This window comes from Brassica oleracea, chromosome C6 (assembly GCF_000695525.1).
Source record: "Brassica oleracea var. oleracea cultivar TO1000 chromosome C6, BOL, whole genome shotgun sequence".
In the NCBI taxonomy this organism is placed as follows: domain Eukaryota; kingdom Viridiplantae; phylum Streptophyta; class Magnoliopsida; order Brassicales; family Brassicaceae; genus Brassica; species Brassica oleracea.
The window spans coordinates 13529145-13542291 of NC_027753.1; the positions used below are offsets into that span (position 1 = coordinate 13529145).

At 34.8% G+C, this 13147-nt stretch overlaps 1 protein-coding gene and 1 long non-coding RNA gene across 2 annotated transcripts; both read right to left on the reverse strand.

The window, feature by feature from the left end:
• Positions 1-1836: 1836 nt before the first annotated feature.
• Positions 1837-4522, reverse strand: LOC106300914 (probable methyltransferase PMT18). Its single transcript, XM_013737178.1, has 5 exons — positions 3721-4522; positions 3390-3600; positions 2985-3285; positions 2354-2821; positions 1837-2235 (listed from the first exon to the last, which is right to left on the reverse strand). The coding sequence occupies exons 1-5, from the start codon at positions 4447-4449 to the stop codon at positions 2019-2021; spliced, it is 1926 nt and encodes a 641-aa protein (XP_013592632.1). The 5' UTR covers positions 4450-4522; the 3' UTR covers positions 1837-2018.
• Positions 4523-11047: 6525 nt separating this feature from the next.
• Positions 11048-12929, reverse strand: LOC106297027. Its single transcript, XR_001261363.1, has 3 exons — positions 12285-12929; positions 11628-12143; positions 11048-11440 (listed from the first exon to the last, which is right to left on the reverse strand). It is a non-coding gene; the product is annotated as an uncharacterized LOC106297027 (long non-coding RNA).
• Between the last annotated feature and the right edge of the window lie 218 nt (positions 12930-13147).

Below are 13147 nucleotides of genomic sequence, written 5' to 3' on the forward strand. Positions count from 1 at the left end.
TACTTGTCTTGGGGCTTGGTAAACATGGGATCAAATTCTTCAAACAAGTCTGGAAGATAAAGCCCTGTGTAGATTTATCACATTTTCTCTCTCTATTTCGACCCTAGATTTATAGGTAGAGATATTTATTTTCAAAAAAAAAAAATGAAAAAGAAAGAAAAATATAAAAAAAAGAAAAAAAAATATATATATATATATAGATGTTAGTTAGGTGGAATCCGAACAGGACTTGGTGGCTACAACCATTAAGGCTTGCTACATAAGGATTCCAACAAAACAGAATTCGAACGGGACTTGGTGGCGGCAATCATCAAGGTTCGATTCATATGAATTCTTGGATATAAGTCAAAAAGAAGTGAACAGGACTTGGTGGCAACCACCATTAAGGCTTGATTCATGGAAGCCTGTCCAATCTTGGTCAGTACCACCATTAAGGCTTGATACATGGAAGCCTGTCCAATCTTGGTCAGTACAACACCTGTTTCCACACTGCGATCAAGACCACTCCTTTCAAGATTGTCTACAGTCGTGACCCGCCTACCCTGGTTCGTTTTGAATCTGGCTCGACCACAAACTTTGAATTGGAAAAGAACTTGAGGGAGCGTGATCTCATGTTGGATCAGCTCAAGTTGTTCTTGGTTAAAGCTGAGGCGGCGATGAAGAAGTCTGCTGATCAGCACCGCCGTGATTTAACCTTCGCAGTGGGGGATTACGTGTTCTTGAAGCTACGTCCTTACCGACAGTCCTCTGTTGCCAAACGCCTATGTCAGAAGCTAGCAACCAAGTTTTATGGTCCTTTTGAGGTCATTGAACGGATTGGGAAGGTTGCTTATAGGCTCCGCTTACCTGAGAACTCGCGTATCCACCCGGTCTTCCACATCTCTCCGCTTAAACCGGTGGTGGGAACGGTGCCTCAGGTTACACCCTTGCCGCAGTCTTTCTCTGCGACGGGGAAGCTTATCGTGGCGCCGGAGAAGATATTGGAGACTCGTAACAATCAATCTGGCTGTTTGGAAGTGCTCGTGCAGTGGTTGGGTTTACCTTCTCACGAGTCATCGTGGTGTTTGGGGTGGAGCATCGCTCAACAGTACCCGGAGTTTCAGCTTGAGGACAAGCTGCGTTTCGTTGGGCGGGGTATTGATACAATGCAACAGTTGTACTTCCGCAAACGTTCGAAGAAGAGTGGAGGAAGCGCAGAGTCGCGTGTTGGAGAGACTGCACAAGTTAGCTCAGACCCATGAGTAAATGGAGTGGAGAGGAAACGAGTAAAGCCTTGGAGTCGGAGAGAGGCTTTGCGAGTTGGATATATCACCTTATAAATAATAGGAATAAAGATCATACTTTCTTCATGTTGAGTATTGTGAGAAGTGACGTATGTATCCTTCAGGTTGATCGTATGTGATCATCGTTATCCTTTTGGTGTAATCGATACTGAATATTTGGGGATCTGGGTTTTCCATAATCGAAGAGTATTATTGTTACTTGTGTGTGAGAGAGATTACATACAAGAGAGTGAGCATAACGAGAGTTCTATGTGTGTATGATGTCATCCAACTCTAATAGAAAAGAGTTGGAGAAAAGTAAGAATGTAGGCAACTAAAGTTTGCTCTCTTCTCTCTCTACGAGAACAAAGACAAAGAGAGAGATAGTGTGCTTGTGTTCAGTTGTAACACGAGATATTGAAAACAGAGGGTGTCGTGTAAGGAACAAAACACAGAGAAACTGTAAAAACAGAGAACAACACAAGAGAAAGAGTTGACCATGGGTAGAGTTAATTAAAGGTTAATCCAAAGAGAAAATTCAACACTTTCTCGTTTTCAAAATAATAGCTATATAAATTCTCTGAAATGTTTTTCTCTTTTGTATTTTCCCAAATAATAATCATAGAAAATTGCTTTAAACCAATTTCTTTTTGGTGGGTCGACAATAAATTTTCTTCCAACAAACAAACAAACCAAGGATGAGAAACAGAGGATGTAGAAGATTAGAGTACATAGTCTCAAGAAGATGAATCTAGCTCAAGCGGAAGGACCGGTCCAGTAGGATTTAACAGCGAGAAGGATCTTCTCAGGGATAAAGGGACCTTTCTCGTGATCCATAATACGACTCGTCCACTTCATTCCATTGGTTATACTTTGTATCTTCGTTAACATTTCCACAGTGTCCCTAAACACCACGGTTCCTTCTGGTCTTAGTATTCTATCCATCTCAAGTAGTATCAACGTCACATCACACCTTTCATCATAATCAACAACAAGAAGAACATTAGCATTCACGTCTAAATTAATGCTTAATACTGTATATTTACTTAGAGAAATATAAACATAATAAAAGTCTAGTAATAGGCGTTTACCTATTCTCGTACATGCTGAACAATCCACCAGCGTGAATAAGATCATAAGTTCTTGGATACGTAGAGAATGCTTCACACCAATCTTGATACGTTCCTATAAATCCTCTCTCGTAGATTGCACCTAACGTTTGTTTCTCCGCATCCACAGGAACTACATTCATAACCCAAGATGGATATTTCACAATTGCTGCAGCAAATCCACCAAGGTATGCATTCATGTCCATAATGTTCCTGAATCTTCCACGTGAAAGCTCTGGCAATATCTGTTTGTAATATGCTATTCTCTCCTTCCACACCTCATTGTCTTCTTTAAATTTCTCAGCATTGATCTCCGGTATAGTTCCCTGGATAATTCTAGGTGGGACCGCAAAAGCTCGGTCCGGCCAATCCTCTAAAGCACCTCCTGCAAACTCATCTGGACTGTTTGCTTCTGGCAATGGCGTTACACAAGATTCCAGTTCTTTGTACCTGTCAAAGATACATCAAGATTTATGTTTAAGTGTCCCACACTTGGAGTGAGGGAGACATTTGCGTCTCTACTCGTTCCTTTTGAGTTGGAAGCTCATGATTACTAATATTTGACGAAACATATACTATGTCTTTGAATTTTGAGAGGGTTGAGATTGTGTACCAAGCGAAATCAGGTTGAACTGTTTTGGTGCATATTGGAGGAGATTTATGAGCTCGTTTGAGTTTCTTACACGCAATGTGATTAATTGGCTTTTGCCAAATTGAAAAATCACCCTTCTCTGTAACCTTCTTCCAACAAAGACTCCTTGCTGCATTTTCTATTGAATCTTGCTCTTGTTTCAAATCCTCTTGCGTTCTTTCCCAGCCTTTCCAGTGTTTCTTCCAGTTAATCGGTGGACCGGAAAGAATCCAATAACCACCCGGTCTTAACACTCGGTCCACTTCAGTCAAGTACAAACCATCTACACACATATGTCAATTTTTTGGGGGTTAAGTTCCCACAACAATCAAGAAAAAAATAAAACAATCAAGAAATATGAAAAAAAAATTAAAGAAAATATATTACCGTTCTGAAACCAAGGAATCAAACAACGAGAACAGTGAGCAAGATCAAAAGCTCTGGCCGGATAAGGAAGCCTTATTGATCCCATAATCCCTATAACAGCAGGAACTCCACGTTCCAACGCAAACTGGACCTGAGCTTCATGAGTGTCTCTTGGAGCAAAAGACATAGCCACAATATCCCTCTTCAACAAGTACGCACCAAAACTTGCAACCTATACAAACCAACAACATCGAATCAATCAAAAACAAGAACATCCTGTTTTTTTTTTTTTGTAACAAGATCCCTTTATTAAAAACGATGCTCTACAAAGATGGTAGAAGTTGAAACTTACACCACATCCTGTGTCAATAGCTGTTCTAATGGCTCCGTCAGTGAGAGGGATGAGTCTAGAAATGTCATCAATGTAAGCATCAGCTCCACGTGGAAAGCCAGTGCCACCACCAGGGAATCTAAATCGTTCTCCTTCGACTTGGATCCAATTTTGTATTGCTTTCTCGATACTTAGCTCCTTGTGTGGGATGTTGTCGTACCAAGCATAGTCTCTGCTCTGAGGCCATTTGAATGGAATCTTGTAGTTTGGCGGAGGAGGAATTAGACAATAAAGCAGCTCATCTTTTGAAGGACAGTGTCTCTCTCTGTATTTCATCATGTTCCTATCGAATCTTCTTCCTCTCTCTCGGTCTTCACATGGAGTGTACTCGCTGAGAGACATGTCACATGGCTCGAAATACTTTATGGTTTGGTTCTTTTGTTTGAGCTCGAGTTTGTGATGGCTTTCGAAATCTAACTCAACTGGTTCTGAAGATGAAGAGGAGGACAAGGAAGAGGAAGAAGAGAGACTCTCATCCTCATCTTCAGAAGAAGTAGAAAGTTTTGACTGAGTCTTGGTTTCAGCACATGCCTTTCTTGAGAACACCTCAGAGGAAGAAGAAGGGAGTGTGTTGGTTTGCCAAGCTCCAAGAACGTAAGACAATATGCAGAATCCACTTACACAGAGGATCCAAATGAGTCTTTTTCTCTTTGCTTCTGCGTGGTGGTGACTATTGTTCTCTTTCGCCATTTCTTGAGTCTTGTTTCTGTAGAGATGAGCAAAAGACTTGCAACTTTTATCTGATTTTAGTAAAACTAAAACCTAAAGTCAGTAAAATGTTTAAAAAAATGTACGTAAAGGTTAATGGAGCTCGAAACACGAGGATAAGGGATCCACCATCAGGGAAAAAATAATGATAAAGAAAAATATTTGCTAATTATTTATTATAAAAACTATAATTGGCCTCTATTCTTTAGCAAAAAGGCAAGAAGCACACTTATTAGATGTGGTCTAAAGAGAGGGAAAAAATATTAAAATTAGAGATAAGTTGGAGCCTGACTAGCCTCATTTTTCGTTCTGCCATGTACATACACAGAGTCAGTGGCAGAGGCAAGGAGGGAGCTGGGGGGTGAACTGACCCATGAAATTTTAGAATTCATTTTAATTATAGTAAATATTTTAAGTTAACCCCAAATGCAATATTATATTGACCCTTATTATCAAATCTTAATTCAAGTGCGATCCAATAAGTAGATATTATGTGTGGAAGCATTAGTAATTTTCTTAAAATGTAAACTTTTTGAAGATATATCATTTTTCTAGTAAAATAAAATTATGGTCTTTATAAATAAATTTTCTACTTCCATCACGGCCGACACTGCTTCTAGTTTAAAAAATATATTAATGTAAATATATCAGAGAAATGTGAAATCTTTACAGGTAAAAATTCAAAATATGAAAAATTACAAATCATATTCACGTGGCACCCATAACTTTGGACCGGAGGAAACAACTACTAGGCTTCTGTCGTATTTCATTGTCTGATTGGTACTACATGAAAAAGAAAATAAATGGGGGCATAGTATTCTAGATCAGTCAAGCACACTGTCAGAATTTTCTTGCCCCACATCACCAATGCTAGATTCGTCGATTGTGCTCAAGAATTCTTCGCACGTGACATACATCTTTATATTTACTAGGGTCGGCACGGACGGGATATTAGTTAATTTGATATTCACTAAATGTTCGAGTTGAAATTTGTTTTAAGATTCAAAAATTTGGTTATTTGTTATGTGTTACTTATTAGTATGAGGTGGTATAGTTGTTTTTCAATTATTTTTGCTTTGATATTGTATCAAATTAACTAATTGTCCAACTCATAATTATAGATGTACAAATGTGGATTTGTGATAAAGTTTGATGACAATACTGTTTTTTCTTTTTAATTCTTATTCATATTGGAGTGTGCATGTGTCAGAAAGAGGCATATAACAATTTTTATGTTTTTGCGTATGGATTTTAAATATATATTATTTTGTATAATGCATACTTGCTCTACAACATTTGCTTGTAAACTAAAAAAACTGTTTTCTATATTTTTATAAGAGAAAATATTTAGTCTATAATATAACATGGACATATGTATTGACTATATATAGAAGTTGGGTGTTATTTTAAAATGACATATGTATAGAGGTTTTTCAACCATTACTTCACTGGCACAAAACATTTATAACTGTAAATATCTTTTTTTTTCGTGTTCAACAAATGTATTTTGATATATATTATATGCATCAAGTTATAAAGGTTGGAAACATTGCAAAACTGTTTGGAGCAAAGTTTTTAACTTCACGATCTTCATCTTGACGTCAGTTCAGTGTCGGCCCTGGCCACAAGCAGAAGAAGCATGGGCTTCCAGCCGACACGATAATAAGTATTTTCGCGGCCACATATTTATAAAAAGTGACTTCAGCCTAGTGGTTCTAAGAGAAATTACCAGTGCTAGAGGTGCTAGGTTCGATTACCCCTGACTGCATTCATTTATTTTGGCTCCAAATATAAAATGGGACATGTGTCACTCCCATAACGCACGACTTGATGGCGTGGCTTCACGGGAGAGAGGCGAACATTTCTTTATATATATATATATATACACACACATAAACACGTTAACACATCGAGACGGCTTGTGGGGAAATCATCCAATTCCGACTTCAATAATGCTTAATCCCGGTCCATACATATTCTTTTTTTTTTCAATTGTCCATTTACGCTAGATCAAGTGGTGGTCAGACGAACCGATTCTCCGAAGAGCACCTCCGGCTGGCCGAGTCTGATCTATATGAGAAAAAATATAACCTCTGGTCCTATCTTTTTTTGCTAATGCGTCTGCCAGATCATTCCTACTCCGAGGAATATGAGACATGCTTACATCTTCGAAAACCTCTTGTGATCTCTGGAACACCTCGATCTCTGTCGCGAATGTTGGTCAATCCACCGGGTTTGTAGTCATGTCTACTAGGTCTGAGCAGTCCGTCTCGAATCGTATCGATGTTATTCTCATGTCTCTCATACACGAGACTGTCCAAAGTAAACCTTCCATCTCAGCATGCAAAGCTGAGAAGCTCCTGTTACACGTCTGTAATCCGAAAAATTCAGAACCCATTTGGTCCTTAAGACTCCACCCTCAGCCACTAACACTACCATTATCGATCCATGATGCATCAATTTGACAGGTAGGGATTCGGGGTATCCAAGGGGCACTGTCTCGACCTCTGTAGTAGGAGGGTCGTCATGATCCTCGTTTGCTTCCTTCTTTTCGTTAGCCATCCTCCAACATTCTGCCTTAAGAGACGCGCGTTGGAGAGTGTTACATTTGTTAAGTTGGTGGTACATCAGATTTACTTTGCATATTTTAGACTAATTTAATGGATTAGATATTTTTAGGGTTTTAATAGTTTTATCCGTTTTTTCATATTTTTTCCAGACCGGCGGTCGGACCGGGTTATCTAATGACCTATATACATAATCTGGTTCAGATTTAATTAAGACTCAATATTTAAAAATCAGATAACCCGGTAAAAACCGTAAAGTCTATCATTAACCCGCGATCCAACACTTGTGAACCCAATAAAACCCATACAAATCTGATGCTATTTAAAAAAAACTGATTCAACTTTTGATATTTTTTTTTTACAGTACATAGATTTTAATAAACTATATGATTTGTGATTCGTTAAATTTTGTTAATACTCTTACTATGTTATTTAAATAAAATGAAGAAAATGGTGATAAAAAAACTAAAATTTATTGTTATAGTTTAATTTATTTTTATTATTGATAAATTATTTTATATTTTAAAAATGTAATTTCACATTTCCCATTTTAAAGTATAGATAAATAAATTAAAATTTACATGAATATAATTTTATGAAAATAAAATAAATCGTTTACATAACCTGCCCCGTATTAGTTTTACTTGTATTTTAAAGCTTTAAATTATGGTAAATTTTGTTTTTAATCTTTTATATTGGTCAAACTTTATTTTATTATTATATAAATTAAGTATATGTCATTCAATCCGTCTCATACTTGATAAATATATTGAATTATTTTAATATTTTAATTTAAATATGTACAATAAAATATAAAATTATTTATTAGTTTATATATCTTACTTTAATATTTTGTTTTAATAAGTTTAAGTATGTTGTAAAATTCATGAATATATGTTATTACTAGGGCCGGCCCGCCCTACGGGTGGGATGAAAATTAAAAAATAATTTAAACAGTTAGAATGAATGTTTAATATAAATTTGTATCATATAAAAATATACATATTAGTTAAATATTGTACATATTAATGTATTTGAATACTAAATAGACTATGAAGCTACCAATATTTGCTTTAATTAGGGATTTTTGTTTGCTTTGATTACTGTTGAATGAAATATGTAAATTAAATTGGTTGGTAAGCTGTTAGTACAAAACTATATGTCATGTCTTGAGATTTTTGCTCTTATACCATCTTTCTTTCGAGGTTGGGATGTTCATCGGGTTTAGTTGTATGTGGTTGTTGTTTTGATTAAGTTATTTAAAGTAGTTTTCTTTTCATGGTTATATACATGCAGGTTTCCTTTTTCTTTATTTGGCCAAATATTGAAAATTATAAATATACTCTGCCACTAAAAATATTTCTATGTATATATAATTTTTAAAAAAATATTATTCAATGTTTATTCCACCTTGATTAGGACAATAAGTTGAATATATCTTAGAACACAAATCATAAATATTTTCAGTCTTATACATTTTGTTCTTCAAGTTATTGTTACTTTTATTTCCTTTTATACATTTCTCTTAATATTTATGTATGCATCCATAATATTTCTTAAAAAGGATTTTTCATTAACTAATGTATTTATTGTAGTTTTAAATATATTATAGTTTTCGTGCACTTGATTAAATTTTTTTGGCATTGGTGGTATTTGAAGTGGTTGAGAACCTGAATGAATATTTACTTTCATAAAGTTTTTGAAGTATGTTTAAAAATAAAAATTTGTAAAGGCTTTTAAATCATATGAATATAATATTCAGCACACTACTGTTGACTGTTCATATAATTAAAATTTTGACGTAGGTAATTGAAAATTTGCTGAACTCATAGATTCGTTACTACTTTATAAATTATCACAGGATGGGGTACATAGGGTAAAGATTGCTTTGATGATAATATAACACCCATATCGTAATGTGTGTGTGTTTTTTTTATCTACTATGTATTAAGAAATAATTAACACATTCAATAATATTAAAGAGTAAAAAGCTCTTTCAATTGTTCATAGTATAGGCCCAAAGTTAAACTCAAGCCCAGCCAAAGAAATAAAACCCAGAGACACGTGTCGGCCTGTCAAAGAGTGACTTTTCACGTGGATAGCTTAGGAGAGAGGCAAACATATTTATATATATATATATATTTAATTTTATAATTTATAAAATAGTTAATAATTGAATAAAGTTACTTTATATTTATTAATTGGTATAGTAATTTAAACAGTAATTTAATTATTAATATAAATTATGTATATGTAAATATTATTGAAATGTTATTTCTTATTCTATAAATCAAAAAATGAATTAATACTTGTTTATAATTATAGTTAATATTAATTACAAAATTAATTATTTAAAAGTAAATATTAAAAATAAAGATATTATCAAAATGCAATTTTAGAAAAAAAGATTCTTAAGAATATCTTTTCGGATGTCATATTTTAAAAATATTAAAATAATATGTTAGAAATGGTATATTTAATAATAACTAAGTTTGTTGTAGGAGAAATAATAGGAAGTTAAAAAAATGTAATTGTCCAACTTAGACTATTGTAAGTAGATAAAAAATGATTCTGTTTTAATAGTATTAATTTTTTTTAAAAAAGATACATATATATATATATATAAAGTAATGTCATTTTTTTTAAGAAAAATAATTTTTTTTGATCAAACCATGCTTCATTCATTCTAAAATTCAAACTCCACTCAAGGAGAGCATACAAGGCAGAAACACACACAACTAACCAAAGGTTTTGCCATATTACAGGCACAACAAAACAAAATATCAAATAAATTAACTAATGACAAGATAAGAGATTGTATAGCGAATAAGATCCAAAGAACATCAAAAGACCAACTCTCTGAAATGAAGCGAATGAGTTCTTGACAGTATGATTTACAGACAAGATTGGAGATGCCTAATAGAATGGCTGCAACCAGGGGAGAAGCCACCTTACACACTAAGAGTGCAAGTGCACCGCACACGAAATAATATGTATTCTTCAGTTTTTGTCTCACAAATCATTAAACATTTGGTAGATCACATGGTAAAATTTAGGGTGTGCACCCACAGTGATCTAAGTTCACGTCTTCTTTATGTCTTCCTTTCTTTTATGATTAATTGTGCACCCAGTATATAAAATTCCTAGATTCTCCCCTGGCTCTAACTTGCGTTTCCAAAAAAGCTAGACACTATGCAAGAATGGCAAAAAAACCATAATAAAACCAAGAGAAAAAATAATGTAGCAGAATAAAGATCTTATTTAGTCTAAGAATATCTAAAATCAATGTTTTCTTAAATTTGTTGAAATCTCTATAGATTTACCGAAAATAAAGAACAAAGAGAGAACTCTAAATTTTATTAATCAAATCATGAACTACAACTCTAAGCATAAGGTTTATTTATATGAAAACCAAATAAACTTAAAACTATTAAAAATACTCAAGATGCAGTACTTCTAACTAATTAAGATAATATCAAAATTTAAAAAAATTTAAAAATTAAAATATTTAAAATAAATCTATATATGTATCTGTATCATTCTCTGGGTTAGAAAAGATTCGCCCTCGAATCTTGTTCTTTTGCCGATATTCTTTCTTCGTTATTTTTCTATTTTTTTTGAGCGGTGATTCCACACTTGATTCGTCGCTGAAATATTCAATTTAATGAACTTTTTCTAACTCAGTTGATTACTTTTTAAGACACTTTTTGATTTTCTCTTAAGTTCAGAGACACTTCTTACTTGTAAGACACTTTCAAGAAAGGTCCAGATGTTATTTGGACAACTATGTCCTTAATAAAACAAAGATATTAGTTTAGTTAGATTTTTATTTTATTACTACTCATTCCATCTTTTGTGTTAATTGGTTTTTTTCTCATTTTTGAGATATATAAAACAAATACAACTATTACAATAAATTATATATTTTTTTCTCCACATTTCAACATCCACTTTCATATATTTTAACAATTATATAAAAATGCTTGGACATAAAAAAAATGTGGACATGGATGTCAACATGTGGACAACTTCATACCACAAAACGTGGACATGAATCGTGTTACCAAGAAACTCACCAAAAAAGAAAAAAAAGAAGCTTTTGGGCATGTTAACAAAAGAAGACATAGAGTCATGTGGACATAGCCTCATGTGGACATGGACACATACACATGTGGACAGACTAATGTGGACAATGACTCATGTGGACAAGATAAGAAAAACGTGGACATGAATTCATATTAACAAAATAAGAATACGAAAAAACCGTAGACATAGACTCATGTTACCAAAACCTCAACAAAACACTCACCACAAGTTGTGGACTAGATCAAAACCACGACATATGCTTTTGATACCCTTGTTTGTCACTGTCGAATACTTCAAGGGAAACCAAGTCCTTGAAAAACCTGTCAAATACTTCAATCGTTAACGAATCCCATTCTCAACATTTCATCAGCTTCATCAAGAACAAGAAATTGATTATAAGTCAAGTCAAGGTTTCGCCTTTCAATATGATCGTACAATGAATATCAATACGATGTCAAGAGAGCACACAAACATACAAAATAAACGATTATTTGGTTAAAGACATACCTTGATGCGACCAGGTGTCTCAACTACAATGTCAACACCTCTCTTGAATTTATGCTCCTGAGGCTGGTAGGGATCCCCTCCACATACACATACACAACAAGAAGCTAATCCAACAGCTCCACCATATACATCAAAGTCAGCAAACACCACACCATCAACAAAACTTCAAGAAAAGAAACAAAACAAACTTGCTTAAGATCATTACCTGCTTGGCCAATTCTCTAGTAGGTAAAACTCCAGTGAACACAAAGATAAACATGAAGGAAGAAGATGCAATTAAAACAATACCCAGAAACGATGTGAAACGGTTTCAGAACTTGGTGAAGTCGTAGACTCGTCCAACACATGATTCAGAGAGTTTGAATCTTCGACGTAAGAAGGCATAAATAGCCTCAGTCCAAAATCGCAACGCTAGCGCAAGCTGCAGCTAGTAACTCTCCTCTATTTGCTGCGCTCAAGTCTTCACAGATGACGACCCCCAACTGAATGATGCCATCTGAATCTTCAAATCTCCTCCTACGACAAATTTAAAAAAAGAAAGAAAACATATAAAAGATTCTCTGGGGCGAAATTGGTTTCATATATGGTTACAAGGTCTCTCAAGATCGAAGCTTAGGCAAGAACTATAAATTTAACCAAAAAAGTTGAGAACTTTACCTTTCTTTCATGTCGACAACTGATGATCTTGGGAACAAGGATGTGTGGAGGCGGTGGCTAAGAGACAATGGCCGCGAAACAAATACCATTAATTAGGTCGAAATGAATCAAAAACAGTGGAGATTGGGATTCAATCGAGATAGGAGTTTAGCAAACTCCATCATGGTTTGGTTTCTCCATGGATTGGTTTCTTCTTCTCCATAGCTTGGATTCAAGAAAGGTCAAACCTTTAGAATCCAGTTCAGAGCTTGGTTTCTAACATGTTAGCTCCAACATCTCTCTGACTCTTTCTTCTCTCAACGATGATGGTGGAATACCCGTCATCGGTGGTCGTGGCTGACGGAGACGAGGCGGAATGGTGACATGAAAACCCGGTGAAGTCACGGAGGCGAAGTCGCAGAGGAGGAACTCGAATAAACCATCTTCTGATGCTTCTTCCAGAGCTTGCCTGAGCTTTGGATTCACGGAGCCTTCATGAGTGAAAGAACGAGAAAGACTAAGAGATGATCCAGTTCTTTGTTGTCTTCAAGAAGACCAGAAGGAAAAAAAATAAATCAGAAAAATTAGGGTTCATCTATTTCGGAAAGTGGTTTACATCTGAGATACGAGAGAGAACAAATAATCTTGAATGAATAGTTTACATATCTTCTGTTTAGTCTGAAAATAGGAAAGTGTATAGTTACCTTAGACAGTCTAAGGGTATAAGAGACAAACCACATGGAATATGTGTGTCACATGTGGGATGTGTCTCTAGCTGTAAATAGAAACTCAGAATGTAGTCCTGGGCATTCGGACTAAACTGGAACCAGACCGACCGAACCGAAGTTTTCGGTTTTCGGTTTCATTCAAATTTGAGACAACAA

Bases quoted from the DNA above. Each gene is read 5' to 3' on its own strand.
- LOC106300914 (XM_013737178.1), bottom strand. From the start codon at position 4,449: ATGGCGAAAGAGAACAATAGTCACCACCACGCAGAAGCAAAGAGAAAA. The intron at 3,601-3,720 runs GTAAGTTTCAAC...TGGTTTGTATAG, and splicing joins CTATTGACACAGGATGTGGT to GTTGCAAGTTTTGGTGCGTA. The intron at 2,236-2,353 runs GTAAACGCCTAT...TTATGATGAAAG, and splicing joins TTCAGCATGTACGAGAATAG to GTGTGATGTGACGTTGATAC.